Here is a 17708-nt window from a genome sequence, read left to right on the forward strand (position 1 = left end):
TTCTTTGAGTTGCTTGAAGACGTTTCACCTCTCATCCGAGAAGCTTCTTCAGTTCTAAGGTCAAATGGCCGAGAGTCCCAGATTTAAACCCAGTGGGAGTATCCCCCCAAGGAGGGACAAAGGACCCCCTGGTGATCCTCTAATCACATGCGCCAAGGTGTGAAAGCGGGTGTGGGACCTAATCAGCCAGGGTTTCGGGTGGTCAGTGTTCATGAGCTCGGGTGAGCTCATTGTGAAACCTGGAGGTTTCACAATGAGCAGAGAGGTAACAAGAGAGGTAACTGCCAGCTAAGTTTCAGTTATATTAACTATGCTTATGAATTCTCTATTACTGAAACCATGAACTGGCTATAAACACTTTAATTTCTTTTATACACAGTTCCGTCATAATACTGAGTGCAAAGAGAAGACTGCAAAAGAAACTGCAGCGATCCTCCACCCGGCCTCCAGATGTTTTATTGTTTCAGCGTGTATCGGTCGCACATTTCATAGTAGTAGGAAACAGTAAAAAAACAAAAAAAAAAGACACACAAACACTAAGTTTTCCAACAGAGCTAATGTAGACACTATACAAAATAGCTGCTTATTAAAATAAAAATATATCTTTTCATAATCTCAGTCTTCTGTACATGTAAAAACAACACAAATAGAAGATATTTACAAGAAGAGAAATGAAGGTTTCTAATGCTACTTCCAGCTCTTTGACAGGCTTCTATACACAAGGTGTTAATGGGACTGCAGGTGATGCGCTGCCGGGTTCGCCAACAGGCCGAGAATGGTCGAGAGACAGTGAAGCTTTTCCTTAACGTGCTCAGGCAACTTCTCGTTCTCCTTATACCTGCAGAGAACACACCACTTCTTACTTTTTGTGCCATACAAATACACTGGGGCTGCTTCTATGTGGAAAGTTGGCCAAAGATCCAGCAAATAACAAGCTTTGTATTTTTATTCTCGGGCTATTTTGTCCTCCACTCTGCCTCTGTTACACCACTCAGTTCAACTGTGTGAAACAAGCCATTCAGCTCCCTTTCCATTATCTTTAAGAAAACTTTCTTCTGATTGGCTGCCACATGCAAACAAAAGATGTGAACAGCAGGTGGATGGGGCTTCTGAAATGGCCATATCAAAAACATCTACTCCCACAAAATTTTAAAAACATAGCTCTTAAAGGGAACACAAGACATTTCTAATGTATTTCATACCTGGTGATCTTCCCTTCTGGACACGTGTAGGTGATGCAGGAAACTCCTGCCTGAACCACCAGCTGAGAACCATCGTTGAACTGCACCCATACCTCTCCGCTCGTCAGCTACAGATACAAAAAACAAACAAACAAGGATTCGGTTTTTGTCAATTCGTCAATTCATATTCCCAATCTTAAAATATTAATTAGTTATCAATTACCTGGGATGCCCATCCAACATTTGGCACAAATATCGACTTGACCACCTTTCCTGTGCTCTGAATGAGGTCCTGTCGCACTGGGGAGCTTTTCTTACTCAGGCTGGCTGTGGTGAAGTCAGACCCGTCGTAGGAAATCATCTAGAAATAAATCAGTAAAAATCAAATGCAGATCTCATCACGGCCTGCACACCCACATGCTCGGGTATGACTCCAGGTGCTGTTTTTAGGTTTTATTTTTCACTATTAGTCTTCTGGTTGTACTGTGGAAAGAATCCCTCTGCCTGAAACCAGTGAACACTGCATACATGACATGTTTTTGCCTGAGACATCTGAGCGGCTGGCGTGGAAATCCACATTATTCTTCATTTTATCCTGTAACGTCAGAACTTACCGAAGGAGTGATTTGTGGAGGTTTAGGAGGCGATGCTGTATCTGGAGGAACCGGGTGCGAGGGCACAGACGATGAGCCTGGAGCGTCTGAGCTGGCGGGTCTCCTGGGAAGTAAAAGGAAACAAACATTTGTCACGCAAGATGAGAAAAATAACAAACAAACACAGAAAAGTTGTCACTAGGTGGGCAGAATTTTCCTGTCACCTGCCAATCGTTATGGGGAAGAAAGGGACGTTCTTGGTGCTGCGCTGCTCCTCTGCAGTGATGGCCGCCTCGAGAGATAAACACATGGCGTGGCCCTCGTCCGACAGCTCCACATACCTCCGGCACTCCGGGCTCAGGCCGCTCAGCCCCGCCTCGCCCTTCACAGTGTACGACTTCCCGCTCTTCTCCACCACTCGCACAAGTTCGGACGTCTTGTGGGTCTTTGCGCCTGCATGATGCAGTTATTACACATTAATTTAGACTCATCAGCTCAGCCACCTCATTACTGACGTTCAGCAAACACCTCTGACTCACCATCATAAAAGCAAACTTCCAGGTCCGCGTTAGGAGAGTTCTCCATCAGCATGACCTTGGCATACTTGGTGTAAAGGGTCACTTTAGGAGTCTTGGATTTAACAAGCTGAACAAACTTGGAGGCATACTGGTACTTTTTCCAGTATTTCTCTGTGACAAAATAAATAAGCTCAATTACAATTTTATTTCTAATTTTTTAATATCTGATATTAATGGGTGGGACGCATCCGTCAGAATACCTGGAAGATCCTCGTAGCTACAAATGAGAATATCTTCTGGAGGAGCTGGCGGGCAGTCCAGCACAGGAAAACCTTTTCCACCATTAGGCTGGTATATCGTCACCTACAGCAGATGGTCATAATAAGCCACAACTTACAAGACTGAATATTTTTTTCCACATGGAAAGATTTATTGAGTAACTGCATGATAAATGCTGATTGCCCCACAGAAACTGTACCATTGAGCCATCACAGGAAATCCGGAGGACTTCTTTGACTCTTTCTTGACCACTCTGACATTTTAACAGCTCCATACAAACTTCACCCGTGTCCAAAATGCTCACCTGGATGGAAGATAAGAAAAAAGAGATGAGATATCTAAAAAAATATATCCACAGTTCACACATAGAAATTTAAAAAAAATGAAAAAGAAAATTGATTTAAATCTTACAACAGCATTTTTGGTCTTCTGTCTGATCGGCTTCAGTCGGGAGGCACACAGAGGCGGGATTACGTCTCTCAGCGTTTTCTTCGGCTTATCTGTACTGGGTTTGGTTGAAGAGTGCTTTAACTCTCTGTCAGGAGGAGGTTGGAACTCTAATCCGGGGATGTTCTCCCTGTATGAGTCGGAGTTGGAAAGAAGCTGGTGGTGCAGGTTGGGGTGAAGGTTCACGCCTCGGCTCATGGGCTTATCTGTCCAGGAGTTGTGAACACCTAAAGGTCCTCTACTGCTGTGGGCGCTGCCATCTGCGGACCTCTGTCCAGAGCCTGAGAAAGAAAGCAAAACTTTTGGAAAACATTGTAGTCATGATTAAAACAACCAAAAGAGCACAAAAGTGTTATTTTACCTTCAGTGTTGAGCCAATTAGAAACTCCCTCTAAGTCCTGAAATTGCAAGTTTGGTGGAAGTGCGGTCTCTGTGGAAAAATACCCAGAACTGAAACAGAGAGTGTCATCTGTTAGTCTCAATAACCTGAGAAAAAAAAAGAAAAGATTATCAACAGACTGACTGCTTACTTTGCTGGCTGCTTGACAGGTGGAGACGGGAGTCTTCCGTGCTCTGAAAACGGGTGTGGAGTGGAGGACACGGGGAAGACTGGGCGTCCAATACCAGCCAGAGTCTCCTCTGAGTGGCATCGCCCCAGCTCAGCATGAGTTGAACCTGTTGAAGTGGACATGGGACGGTCTGAAGAGTGAGCCCTCCTCAGGTAGCGAGAATGAGGCTCTGCGCTTTCTCCACCGTGAGCCGCCCTGCTCCTGCCCTCTCTGTTGAACCGCTCCAGCGGATGCTGCTGCTGCTGCCACTGGTCTCCGTCCTCAAAACAGGCACTGTTGGGCTGGCGTGGAAGGCTTGGGATGGGTGTCATGCGATTAGGCAGAGCAGAGCCTATCATGTGCTTGGTTCGCTTCTGGAGGCGACTGCCGCTGCTGGCAGAGGTGGAGGAGGTGTAGGCTGTAGAGATGGTGGCAATGCCACTGTCAATGGATCCGTCATCCCCAAGCCCCAGCTCTTTGGTCCTGACCAGCAGGCTCTGGGTCATGAATGGGTGGTCCAGTACTGCAGAGAGGCTGGGCCGCTGGGTGGGGTCTTTCTGCAGCAGCTGATAAATCAGGTCCTGAGCCTCCAGAGAAACGTGGGTAGGCATCTCATAGTCCCCGAGAACCACTTTGGACAAAGTGTGCTTCACTGTGTCTGTGTCAAATGGAGGGCGACCCATCAGGAAAGCATAGAACATGCATCCCAGTGACCAAACATCTGATTCCAGCCCGTGGGCGCTGCGAGTGGCCACCTCTGGGGAGATGTAATTTGGTGTGCCACACATGGTGAAGTGCTTTTCGTTTGGGAGTTTGAGCTGAGTGGCCAGGCCAAAGTCTGCTATCTTAATGTTCATGTTGCTGGTCAGCAGAAGGTTGGACAAAGTCAGGTCTCGGTGCAAGATCCCATGAGTATGTAAATAAAGCATCCCTTTCACTGTTTGGTCCATGAAATGTCTCGCTGTGGGGCGAAAATAAAGTTGTTGTTTTTTTTATAGTAGTAGCAACTCACAAAGCTGACAACACAACTCATATTTAGGCTTCTAAACAAAAACATGTGCCTGACCTTCATCTTCAGAGAAAGGCATCTTTCGCTCTTTGAGGTACCGACTCATCTCTCCATTGTGGCACATCTCCAACACCAAATACACATAGTTGCTGTCCTCAAAGTAGTTGTAAAGCTTTTACAAAAACAAAAGACATAACAATATGATTTATTTACCATCGTCTCAAAATATGGAAACATTGAGAAAGAACAAAATATAGAATATATCTGACTGGATTTTAAAATGATTGTACTACTGTGGTCCTGAAAGCTGTGCCAGTGGGACCACCACTGCCTGCTTTCCTGGTTAATCTTTAAAGCTGAAGATTAGCCAGACTACTGATAAAGTGAAGTGGAAACAAATCGGTGGAGCGCCTACACAAAGTACTATCAAGGACGCCCTGTATAACCATGACAACAATACAGAAAGCTGATATATGCATCATCAAACACAACAGTCCCACAAAGACACAGGAATCCCTATAGCTACAGCACTGGTGTTAACTTTTCACTGTAAATCTCACACTAAGCAAGCATTCACACATTTCAAATTATTGCAGTCCATCACTAAACAGGCTAATCTGTGTGTGATGCAAAAAAAACTGAAAATGTATATTGTATAGATACACTACAGGAAAAGGCATATTTAAATGAAAAGCAGGCTTGGTGTTGTGTATCAAGCACTTCATGGCAAGAAATCATCTGTGGCTTGTCAGCGTTACCTCCAGTATGGAAGGATGCTTCAGTCGGCAGTGAATCTCCACCTCGTTCCTCACACGTTGGACCATGCCAGCTTTGTGCATTGCTTTTTTGTCAATCTGCAGATGGGAACAACAGAGATAATTATACACCTGTCACTCCTCGGCTCAGCGTGGCGTGTTGTACAGTTTGGTTTGATCCTAATAATCAGTCTGCCACCCACAATGGCAACGAAACGCTGGGACCTCATCTGTGGGGCGGGTCAACAGACCACAAGAACCCCACGGGAGGCAACATATGTCATAACCCAGTAGTTCCAAGTTTACACTTTTACAGCATCACTGATAAAGATGTAGATTATCTCACCGTTTTGATGGCAACCTCCAGACCAGTCTTCACCGATTTGGCCCGGTAAACACACGCAAAGGAGCCCTTCCCGAGCAGAGTGAGGACCTTGAAGTCCTGCATGCACAAAAAGAGAAGTTGTACAAACAATGCATCTGCAGGAAAATGTGAGCATGATTTCATTTTTCAATTTAAATCCCATGGGAAGCGAGAGCTTTAAAAGCAAACACCTCAATCCTCGACTCCTGATCATAACAAAAACCTCCTTTCTCATCTCTGCTAGCATGGGAGTCAGCAGTCAGGTTGTTAAAGCCAAGGCGAAGAACTTGGTCAAACATCCTTCCCGTAACCTGCGACCTGCTTGATTGTTCTCTACAACCACCAACGACTCCACACGGGAGAAATCCACCCACAACAAACGTTAACTGTCAAACAAGCCACCAACACCTGACGCCGTCATATGGCCAACCAAAACCTTTAATTATCCCGGGTCTCTTCCCGCTAATGAGGACCCACTTGTACCGTTTCCAAGCAGCATGACGGGTCCCCAAACTGACGCACTGACGAGACACAACAATGTTTGTCCTGGGGGAGCATTACACACCCGCAGAGACGATGTTGACATTTTCTTCTACTACTACTACCACTACTACTACTACCACCACCACCACCACCACCACCACCACTACTAGTACTACTAAATAATAATAACAATAATAATAATAATAATAAGTAGAAGAATACATTTAGGCAATCGTAAAAAGCGATCTCTTTACGACACGTGAAACAAGCTAAAAACGAAAAACTGAAGTATCGCCTCAGTAATTGATGTTATGTAGTATAATATTTAGCTATGACTAAATAAAAGTTTATCGTGTCCCCATTATATTGAGCAAACTAAGTGTTTTTTTCCTTCTCAGTGCGATATTGTGTAGCTAACTTGTAACTCCAGCCTTTGACTTGACGCGAGAAAAAGTCATCAGTCCGAGTGGACGCTAGCTTGTGGGCGTTAGCCCAACAAAAGCACTCACCTCAATTTTATCGCCGATCGAAACACTCATCGTGGCGGCTTTTCGCCTCGCAGACGCGTGCAGGTTTGTAATAATGTTCCCGGATAGGCAGAGTGCATGGATAGCCGCTGCAGGAGTCCTCACACGGCAAATAAATGTTGTTCTCGCGTTCCCCTCCAAAACTTTGCCATATCTTCCATTTTGAAAATATCCGCCCGTTACTCCGTGGCCACGTCACACCCCGCGTCACTTGACAACATTAAGGTTTGCCACGCCTCCTCCAATCGCCCCGTGGCTGCGATGGAGTTGCATGAAGCTTCAATGATCTAAATTTAATTTAATATCAGTGGTCGTCCAGACACAGGAACTGCATATATGGAATCAGCTACTACTTTTAAAATGATAAATTTAAATGATAAATGTATTATTAAAGAAAATTTTATTAATTAATCCAGTAACGTTCTTTTAATTTTTTTTTTTAAATCAGCTTTAATCACAGGACTCGACCTCTCTTGTTTGTCTTGGTTTGCTGACAAAGAAAGTTTGTTTTAAGACAAAAATGGTGAGCCATAATGTGCAGTAAAGGCAACATTCCTCACAGTAATTGGATCCTGGGTTTAAAGTAACGTAAGGTACTTTCTCCCTGGACTCTTCATGTTCACTCTGCGGGATCTGGTTTCTTAGGCCATCGATAAACATTAGAGGTTAATGCATGTTTAAGAGTAAATGACTGCTACAAATGACCTGTCATTATAGATCCAAATTACAACTTTTTAGTGAATAGAGATATTAAAATTTGCAAAAATATATATTTTTAAACTTTCTGTATCACAACTGAAAACTTAAGTACAGCACAGATGGCCACTTTCTTCTTTAAATCAATCATTTCAGACGTACAAATTTGTCTTGCAGACAAATGCGTTTATTTTTTTCCACCTTCAATTAAATATGGAAAAATGCAAGAAAAAAAAGGAAATAGACAACCAATCACTAAAGGAAACTTGGTATATGAGCATTTCCATTGTAACACTAGAATGTGTTCTCTATGTACATGTCTATGCTGGCTGCTTTTATTTACTAAAATAATATTTACAGTTTGTAGACACGGACATCTCTTCAAACTCTTTGAATACAAATATAATTTGTATTATTGTATACTAACTAAAAGGTTTGCACTAGCAGTGGCATGGACATCACTTTCTATTTCTCTTATGGGTGATACTGGACACTTAAGAGACACGTGGAATGCAAAACACAAAGCGTACCTTCCTGTGAGATACGAAGGAATTGGTTTTACGACAGACTCATATTTTCATCTATTGTGGCATTCTTTAATTTATTTAGTATGGCAAACCTTTGAGAGACTAAAGCACACCAGTGTCACACGTAAGGATGAAAACAAAAAACCTCAAATGGTAAAATCCAATGGGAGAGGACACAAAAAACAGATCCACATAAGTGGTTGATGAGGACTGAGAAATGTTCCCAGGTGTTGATTTTTCTGCGTCTGTCTAGATGCCGCGTGACGGTAAACACGCTGATGGTTGCGGAGTCTGCGTGTCGGACACAGATCTCAGTCCACCTCCATCTCTTTCGCGCCCGGCTTCGTCTGCTGGCTTCCCTTTGCTTCCCTCTTTCCTTCCGCTCCTCCCTGCTTAGCCGTCGGGCCATTGTGAGCTCCGCTGGTTTGGTCGTTCACCTCGGGGGCCTCCTCCACTGTGGGCTTTGGCCTGTTGATCACTGGATTACATATGTCCTCCAGCTCCTGGAGAAGAAGCAAGCAGGTTTTCCAAAGGAGAATCAGAAGATGTCATTCTCATTAAAGGAAGAAGATGATTAGATCTTAAAAAGCGGATCACACACCTGGATTTTAGCGATGATGTCTGCTACTTTGACCACTGGGTCTTGAGTTAAAGCAAGTTTGCTCTGCGCGTTCATCTTGCTGTTCATCCAGCCCATGCTTTCAGTCACACACTTCTCCACAGTGCTCATTTCCTCTGCACTCAAATGAAGGAATCGCTCGTCCTGGGAAAGAGTTTTTCACAAAGAAAACCTTTAGCAGGTCTAGAATGTATCTCTTTTAAACAAAGTCATCTTATTATATTTTTCCCATTACAAAATACACTTAAAACTATAGAAGCTAAAATAAGAAAATAATTTAAACACTCAGAATACAAGATCAAGGATATAAACATAGTAAGACACCATCAACATATTCTCTCAGTAAAATATAAAAATAAATGGTTATTTTGTCACATACCTCAAGTATCAGTTACAGACTGTATTTCTGTGTACATGTCTTATCATGCTTCCTGTTCGCATAACACAGTATTTGTAAAGCACTGCACAAAACATGCAGTTCCAAACACAAATCCTACTTCTGTCTTTTTCCTGTAAAGGACTAATCGAAGGACATCACAGACTGAAGAGGGCTTACTTTCTGTTTGTAGGAATCTACAAACTTCATGTAGAGTTGCAGTTTCTTTCCCAGTTCCTCAAATGCTCTCGGCCTGTCCTCATGCTCCCTGTGCCGGTCCTGAATGGGCTGGCCCAACCTCTGGAGAATAATAAAATTTGCGTTAACATTGAAAGCTACTACCACTTTAAAATATGCAATTCCATAAGTAAATGGACAGGTTCTTACATAGCGCTTTATTCTTTATTCAACTTAACTTTTATAAAGCTCCAAATCACAGCATAAATTACAATCTATAAGATTATATAATGAATGAATGAAACATGAACATGAAGCAATAATTTTGAGTAAAGTGCCACTGAGATTTATAAAATCAAAGGTTTATTTAAGCAAGTAATCATTAAGGAAAATATGCTTGCTAAGTAGTAGCTGTGGCTCAGGAGATATAGCAGGTCGACTAATCATAAGGCTGGTGGTTGTATGAATGGGTGAATGAGACATGTTGTATGAGCGAGTGCTCAAGCAGAGTAGCAAAGTGATATATAAGAACCGGTTTATTTACTTATGTAACAAAATGGAAAATTTACATCTAATCAAATTACTAAAAGTTAGCATTTGGGGCATAAATATTTTTTTGTATGCAGTAGTCCGCAAAATATTTCTTGAAATAAATGTAAATATACCATAAGAGCATCTAGCTTCTCCTCATAGACTTGTTTGGGTTGGTCTTCTCCGTCCTCATAGAGCCACTTCTCTGTGTCCTCCAGCATCAGTGTCAGCCGGTTACTGTCCTGTTATTAACAAACATGAAATGTTTATACAGATCAGTTCTTCATACATTGTCTCAGATATAATAGTCGTTTACTGCAACATGGGGGCAGCTATTATAGATGCAAAAAGTACTACTTACCCCCTCAGTGATGTACTTTTCATAAATCCCACAAAGTTTGTCCCGCAGATCATACACATACTCCTCCACAGCATTTTTTGCATCGTTCAGCTCTTTCACCAGTTTGTCCTGGATAATCATCTGACGCTATGATGAAAAAACATAAAATGAATGAATAAAAATAAAAAATTACGGATGTTTCAACCAAGGCGTGCCATACGATATTACAGTAAGACATTTCTGAATAAAACCTGTGCTTGTCCTGATTTTCTATATTACAACAGTAGATGCTCATTAGTGGATATAATGAGCATCTAGTCAGAGCATGACTCGGCTTTTTCCAAAGGCCACCTGCAACACTCACCTCGTACTCCACAAAGTTAGAAAGGACGTCACTGTCAAGCTGTCGAATGTTGTTGATCACAATGGGAAGATCGATACTCTTCACCTTGACTTTGGGCTTGCTTCCTCCTGCTGCTGGGTCCTGCTTCTCACCAGCTGCTCCCTCCTAAATTTGGAAACCAGAGAACACAATGAGGCCTTTTTGGATTTCCAAACATGGGGCACCTTGCCAAAATAATCATCTATTTTTTTTAGGCTAATTAATACTGCATGAATCCATCTAATTGTAGCACAGATGCATCAATGAGGAGCGCTGACATGAATTCAGCGGCTTGCATACAGAATCTGTGACAATGCATGAATTACTTAATACTTAATTTAATTGAAAGCATGTCTCAACAGCTTAATAAGTGGGCCAACAATATCAGTATCAGGGTTCTGCTTGTCTTATTATCAATACAGTCTGATATGAGCAAGAACAAACAAGAAAAACATGCAGTTTTAAAGCATCCTTAAATCGCAGCCTGACTAACCTTACTGCTGGAACTGGCATCCTCATTCTGCGGCTCCCCTTGGGTTTGGCTTTCCTGATCCACCTGCATTTTGATCTGAGACACATACATACTTATTTTAACCAAGATTTAAGTCAGGTGTCATAGCATTAGATATTTTTCATTGCATATAAAAGATCAATTAATGAGAGTATCTTTCAAAAAACTACAAAAAAGCCGATTTTTAAGTGGCAGAAATCCACTGAAACAATAAGGAACATAAATTTTATGTGAATAGTACCCATTCTATCCAATAGCTGTTGTGCTTTAACTCTGTACGGCACAAACAAACTGACCAGCTGACATCTGTGGCATCACAAGACCGACTGTGGCAACAATCATAATACCTGCTCCTCTGCTCTGCTCTCATTCTGCACCACTGGCTCTGTATCAGTTTGCATGTCCTCGCCCTCTCCTTTCTGCTTCTCAATCAGAGAAGCGCTGGACACGCTGAAGATGCCGTGGATGTTGACGCGCACTTTGACTTTCACTTTAGAGCTGTCACCATCTGGCTGGGGAACCACATTCTGTACTGAAAAAAAGCCTGGAAGCAGATGGGAAGCAAAAGAGCGGCTTCTTTAATAGGACCTCAACATGTTCTTGTGACAGGAAACTGGCAGTTGCATAGAAAGAAAAATGATATCCCACTTGAGAAAACACACCCACCCACCACATGGTGATACACATACAGTACAGATAATTATGATGTTCGGCTGAGTCACACGAGAACCTGCTTCCCTTACTCCTAATTGCCATCCAATTTGTTGGGCCAGCTACTTAGCGCACCTACATTAGCTGCCTCTTTCTGCGTACTTGCGCAGCTGGTTAAAGGAACCTGATACATGCATACATGCAATGTCTATGTAAAACCAAGTAAGGACTGATCACTTTGATGCTAATAGAGCAGAATTAGCACCATTACCTATCCTGTGGTCTGAGTAGGGCAGTTCTTGAGGGTTGCTGTAAAAGGCTTCAAGGTCGAAGGGTTCCCTCTTGTGGAAGGTAATCACTTTGGAAAAAGGAGCAGCATGATTCTTACTGAACACCTCGCACTCTCTGTAGCACAAATTAGCCAAAAAAAAGCAAAGTCAGGCAATGGAAAGCAATCACAGTCAGCAGATACTGTGTCCTAGAGCTGACTCGCCTATTTGGAGGAGCAAAAAGCAGTAAGTATACATACAATGGCTTCCATAATGTTTGGGACAAAGACACAGTTTTTGTGTTTTGTACTCCACCACAGTGGATTGTAAATCAGTCAATATGTGATTGAAGTGCAGGCTTTTAGTTTTTAGTAATGAAAAAGGTCATTATATTTATGCCCATTTAATCAACTCTTAGGTATTTATTATATTTTCGATTTACAGTACTGTGCAAAAGTCTTAAGCTACCCCTCATGTTTTTAAAAGTGGTCTTAAGCAATAGTTCTTCAGGCTTTCTGAAGGTCTTTCAAAGTTCTTCTTTGGACACTGGCTGCTTTTTCACTCATTTTCAGTTCAGTCACTCACAATTTTCAGAATGTGTTTATTTACTGAACCAGTTACACTGACCTATGAATCACTCTAGCATGAAAACGCCACCTAACTCAGGTGATGAATCGATGTTGTATTTACACATAACAGACAACTTAGCAAAGAACCAGTTTTAAATTTTATTTTTAGGCCCTTTGTTACCATCAGAATGGTGTGCAGGGTGTCCTTAAAAAAAAATCTGAGAAAAACGTGACAAGTGGAGCGCAGGAGAAAAAGGCGACAGGCCTAAAAACCATCTACAGCAGAGGAACAGTATCGAAAAGTCATGTCCTTTCCAAATCCCCTCATCTTTGCTGAAATGAACTAAACTGCTGAACCTATTTTAATTTTTTCTTACAGAATATAAAGAATTGAAAGTTGAAGATTGAATTGAAAGTGGTTCAAGATTTTTGCACAGTACTGTAGGTCAGGACTACCCTATAAACAGGGTATAAATACATATATTTATGTATACATAAACCAGTTTTTGTCCTCCAGACACATAATTACAAAAAAACACTGTCTCTTGTAGAGTGGTGCTATCTTTACCCCAATCCATCCTCTGTGGGTGATTTCCAGCGCATAGTAATCGGGAAAGGAACCACGTCGGTGATAGAGAATTCCCGAACCTTAAATGCTGGTGACAAAATTGCGCACTACACAGACACATACGCACAAACAAAACCACAAAGACGAACACATATTTACTCCATTTTATCACTACTAGTTTTTTAATATTACATTGGAAAGAAATACTGGGTGTTAATATCCGAGGATCTTCCAACCTGAAGTGCACAGCCTCTTGCTACAGCTTCGTCTGCATTGAGTGTGGTGCTGACGTCTTTGCAGAAGAACTTGGCGATCCTCTCTTTGATAGCCGGGATCCTTGTGGCTCCTCCAACTATCTCCACTGCACAGATATCATCCCGACTCAACTCTGCCAGAAAAACATACACATTCCTGAGCAGATTCTTCCTTTGTGTAACATTAATATCAATTAATTAATAACTCTGAGGGGCGTACTTGATTGTTCAAGAGCCGATTTCAATGGAATCTCAACTCTCATGAGATACTGAGCACACATCTCTTCAAAGTGTGACCTGGAGGATTTAAACATTGGGGGAAAAAAACCAATATTTTTAAAAAAAAAAAAAGATATCCACATTAAGTGTGCTTATTGAGATGAAAAAAAAACCAAATACGTTTTTACCTGTTCATCCTGCTGGAAACGTCAATGTCATTCATGAAGCACTCTATGTTTAGAGGCAGGTCGGAGGAGTTGGCACTCATGAGCTTCTTCAGTTTCTCGCACTCCTGGTATAGCCGCAGCAGAGCCCTCGGGTTGTCCTTCACGTTGAGCTTGTACTTGCCCTTAAACTCCTCGCAGAAGTAATCTACCAATGCCTCATCAAAATTACGCCCTCCAAGGTATGGATCAAATGCTGTGGCAAGAACCTGACGCACCAGATTGATACTGAGTTTAGAATTTAAGAACAAAAGAGTAGATGCAGCTGGAGGATGAGAAGGAAGGCAAAAGGCTAACCTTGAGTTTGCCTTTGTGGAAGGCAGTGATGGAGACCTGGAATGACGAATGCCCCATGTCCACAAATACCACGTTTCTTGGCCTCTCTTCTGGTGTAGGAAGGTCTTGCTTGTAGATCCCATACGCCAAAGCCACTGTTCATAGACAAGACATTTATTTTCAACCCTTAAGTTTAGTGTTTGACCATGTATCCAAGAACACCGACCTGCAGTGGTGTCATTAATTAGCCGCAAGCAATTCAGCCCTGCAATCTGAGTTGCATCGAAAACCGACCGCCTTTCAGCATCTGTGAAAAAACTTGGGACCTGTAAAGCAGAGCACAAATCGTAATGTTTCCCTCAAAACCGCGTTCTGAATTACACCGACAAGTCTTGTGCACCATTTTCATCACTCACAGAGATGACACAATCCACCACTGGCTTCTTCAGGGCACTCTCTGACGTCTCCTTCAGCTTGGTGAGCAGCATCCCCGTGATCTGCTCAACTGTGAACACTTTATCCTCGTCCAAGTAACGCACCTAGGAATACTCAAGCATTTAGGGAGACCCGAAGCAAATTAAAAACCAAAAGGGTGAAGGTGATCGGTTGCTTGGAAGTTGATGGAAAAAGCAAAGATGGAAAAAAAATGGAAAATGGTGAAAAAGATGTAAAGTACTTTACCTTAATTCCAGTGTTTCCATTGGCCAGCTTATGCAAGCTGTAAGGCAGTTTAGGTCTTTCTGCTTGGATAAATGGGTCATCGAATGCTCTGCCGTGGAACTTTTTGAAGCCATGGACTGTATTTTTGAAGTTTGTTATAATCTGAAAGAAAGGAAGTACTTAGCAAAGATTAAAAAAGACAACTGTTTGAAGATGTAATGTGTCTGCAAAAAACAACATTTCATGGATGATCTTACTTGACTTTTGGCTGCATTTCCAATCATGCGATTTTTGGAGGCCAAAGACACACAGGCCCTTAATGGGAAACAAACAGAAGTAATCCTGTTAACAGATGTGGCAGACGAAGAAGAACTGCAATTTCGATGGCCGCAAACTGAAATGTTGAGCGTTGCCATGAGGGAGATTTCACAGGGGGGAGTGTCTGAACAAGAACTACAAACTAGGGCAGTGAGACATAGCAGATCACCTTGAAAATTAAGCTTTTCCTATCCAAAATAAAGAGAAAAAAACAGCAAATCATTGTCTTTAATGACAAAGACCAACGCTTCTCCTCACACAAGGATCCATTTCACATTGGCTAGCAGTGACAAGTCACTCCCTAGCTTCACCTTGCCACAGAAAAATATCCTCATGCACTTAAAGGTGCAATGCTCCTCTCAGTCTCCTTTCCAGCTGCACGGATGCTGCAGCAAATTCAGTTTACAGAAACGGAGACCCACTTGGAGATGATTTGTTTCAGTCCGCCAAGTTGATTCCTTACATTCACCCTGGGATTTAATCCTCTGTCACTTCTGATCAAGCACTTGCATGCGTTAAAGATGCAGCTTGTAGACGGGCCTAAACTGACGCATTATCGCTATACCATGTCAAAACCTATTTGTTATCCTTTGATGTCTGTACAGTATGCAAATACTTTGCAAATGCCTATTAAACAATATAACATGTAAAAGTAGGTTAACTGAGTCAACTTGTCGTGCACTGCGCAGCTCGGTGGTGATCGCCATGAGACATCTCAACTACCTACAAAAATAAACTGTCATTTAAAAAAAGACCTATAATAACCTGCTGTGACGGGAAATGAACTAAGGCCTCATCACTACCGCCGCCACCATCCCTGCTGCCTCCCTGTGCATCACACCGCTCAGTCAGTGCGCCTCCAGTTGCAAACATTGCGTAACAAACTCACAGGCAGACCACACTTACACGGCGATGATGTCTGTCAATATTTCGGCTATACTTACGGCGTGCATCTGTCACTGTATTCATTGGCAATGGTTTCAATGCCACCGCTCCTGGCCACAGCGATGTAACAATTTTGGAAACCCACATCAATGCCTACCACTGACATATTGAGCGCTCTTAAATTCACCCAAGTTATCCTCCGCAAACGACCGCACTCACACCTATAAGGAAGGGGGAAAAATAACACACAATGGCGGTCTGTTCCTAAATTTAAATTTATTTAAGCGTGTCGTCCGCTCTGAAAATATACGACACGGCTAGCCGAGCGTGCACTAACTGAATTACTAGCTGTTATGTAAGTAAAGCTGTTTATAGCAAACTCATTCAGTGTAATCCCAGAGAGCAATGATGTCCAGAGCGGATTCTCCCACTCCCAGGCAGCCCTAGCATCACCCAGCGGCTCCGACGGACTGTTTCTCCTAGGACCCGCCCACGTACGCCAGTGATTGGCTGCGTCACACCCAGTGTCCTTACGTGATTGGTGCGACAACCAATCGATAAAAGAAAAATCTAGAACCACCTGGAAAAGGGGACCATTGAGTACGTCACAATCGGTAATCGGCACGAGCCTGACGTAAATTTTACCCTAAATTTAACCTGCAGGTACAGTTTCCACCTTCACACCTCACGTGCCTCAAAATCAACACGCACACAACTATAATATCTATGACTTTAACATTACTGATATCTAGATAATATCTGATGAGATAGTGGTACATATCATTAAAGTAAGCGCTACCTGAAAGCATTGTTTGCGGGAGGTAAAGCTTAGAGTGCCCTAAGACGATATATTGCATATACATCCAAGTTCATTAAGTCTGTACAGTAATATTTACTGTTATTGCAAACATTTGTTTATAGCGACATATGACGCTGCTGTGTCTTATCTCCATGGAAATGACAACAGAGGGTTGCACTGCGCTTATTCACACTGAATTATATTCCTTTCATTCATAGGTTTTATTTCAATGCGTTTTATCTGTTTATGTTTACTTCTTTGTTTAAACAGAATATGATATACTTAACTTTTCTGGCTAAGTTGTTTAGGTACCTAACATAAAATAAAATGTTCCAGATAAATAGCCTAATAAATAAATGTACATATTAATTATATTATTGGATTAAGGAATCGTCTTTAAGTTAGGTAAGCTTGTCACACAAACGGCAGTTTCCAGTAAAGATAAAATCACACACAACAGCATTATGCCAACCGGTGGATAGTAATAAAGACATGATTTTATATCAGTAGAAAGAAGACAAAAATGAGTTTTAGGGGTCGTTTTATATTATTATTATACTTTTCCCAATATATTATACTATTACAATGATTTTAAACTTTGACTGCAGCCTATTCAGATTCCCGCAAGTTGTTAGCAAAGCAACACAATAATGGAAAATTGCTGTCATATTGTTCTATCTATCTATCTATCTATCTATCTCCAAAATAAATGGTTAATTGTGAGTTTTTTGGGGGGGGGTGTAGTGTTTAAAGTCATGGTATTAAATGCCACAACAAAACAAAAACGCACACATTCTTTAAATTCCAAGGCTTTACATATAATAACATAATTAAAATATTTATTATAATATTAATAAAATCTAGTCCTTAGCCAGTTTTACAAGTACGTAAATTTAACCTGAGATGAACAGCAGCACGTGACATCAAACACCTTGTTATTATTTATTCAACACTATATTCATAAAAGATAAAACATAACAATATAGCAGACTCTTAAAATGATAAAGACTAAACTAAAATGAGAAGAGAGAGATTTATTTTAAAAGAAACTGTAATACCTTTCTTTTTGATTGATCCAAATGCGTTCAATTTTTTTAGGGCAAACCCATAACACGTCACTACTGAGTGTCTCGTTCGATTTCAGCTTTACTTG

The 17708-nt window shown here is 41.7% G+C and overlaps 2 protein-coding genes across 2 annotated transcripts; both read right to left on the reverse strand.

Moving 5' to 3' along the window:
* Positions 1–434: 434 nt before the first annotated feature.
* Positions 435–6912, reverse strand: plk4 (polo-like kinase 4 (Drosophila)). The gene is made up of 15 exons (XM_005477013.4): positions 6687–6912; positions 5677–5772; positions 5334–5429; positions 4633–4747; positions 3549–4527; positions 3380–3468; positions 2983–3299; positions 2771–2875; positions 2553–2655; positions 2314–2463; positions 1999–2227; positions 1796–1898; positions 1405–1542; positions 1203–1309; positions 435–838 (listed from the first exon to the last, which is right to left on the reverse strand). The coding sequence occupies exons 1-15, from the start codon at positions 6714–6716 to the stop codon at positions 727–729; spliced, it is 2769 nt and encodes a 922-aa protein (XP_005477070.1). The 5' UTR covers positions 6717–6912; the 3' UTR covers positions 435–726.
* Positions 6913–7565: 653 nt separating this feature from the next.
* On the reverse strand, positions 7566–16240 carry hspa4l (heat shock protein 4 like). Its single transcript, XM_003453099.3, has 19 exons — positions 15816–16240; positions 14811–14868; positions 14575–14715; positions 14310–14432; positions 14120–14219; positions 13915–14048; positions 13582–13826; positions 13395–13471; positions 13157–13308; positions 12921–13027; positions 11786–11919; positions 11211–11407; positions 10846–10920; positions 10335–10478; positions 9992–10117; positions 9765–9872; positions 9103–9222; positions 8529–8690; positions 7566–8430 (listed from the first exon to the last, which is right to left on the reverse strand). The coding sequence occupies exons 1-19, from the start codon at positions 15920–15922 to the stop codon at positions 8239–8241; spliced, it is 2502 nt and encodes an 833-aa protein (XP_003453147.1). The 5' UTR covers positions 15923–16240; the 3' UTR covers positions 7566–8238.
* Positions 16241–17708: the final 1468 nt, after the last annotated feature.

Source organism: Oreochromis niloticus, linkage group LG19 (genome assembly GCF_001858045.2).
Source record: "Oreochromis niloticus isolate F11D_XX linkage group LG19, O_niloticus_UMD_NMBU, whole genome shotgun sequence".
Classification (NCBI taxonomy): Eukaryota; Metazoa; Chordata; class Actinopteri; order Cichliformes; family Cichlidae; genus Oreochromis; species Oreochromis niloticus.

What these genes read in the sequence shown, in the direction of transcription:
- plk4 (XM_005477013.4), bottom strand. Translation starts at nt 6,716, where the DNA reads ATGAGTGTTTCGATCGGCGATAAAATTGAG. An exon ending in GCCTTTCTCTGAAGATGAAG is followed by an intron (nt 4,528 to 4,632) that starts GTCAGGCACATG and finishes TTCGCCCCACAG; the next exon opens with CGAGACATTTCATGGACCAA. An exon ending in CCAGAAGGGAAGATCACCAG is followed by an intron (nt 839 to 1,202) that starts GTATGAAATACA and finishes TGTTCTCTGCAG; the next exon opens with GTATAAGGAGAACGAGAAGT.
- hspa4l (XM_003453099.3), bottom strand. Translation starts at nt 15,922, where the DNA reads ATGTCAGTGGTAGGCATTGATGTGGGTTTCCAAAATTGTTACATCGCT. An exon ending in CTAACTTTGTGGAGTACGAG is followed by an intron (nt 10,118 to 10,334) that starts GTGAGTGTTGCA and finishes TTTTCATCATAG; the next exon opens with CGTCAGATGATTATCCAGGA. An exon ending in TAGATTCCTACAAACAGAAA is followed by an intron (nt 8,691 to 9,102) that starts GTAAGCCCTCTT and finishes ACTCTTTCCCAG; the next exon opens with GACGAGCGATTCCTTCATTT.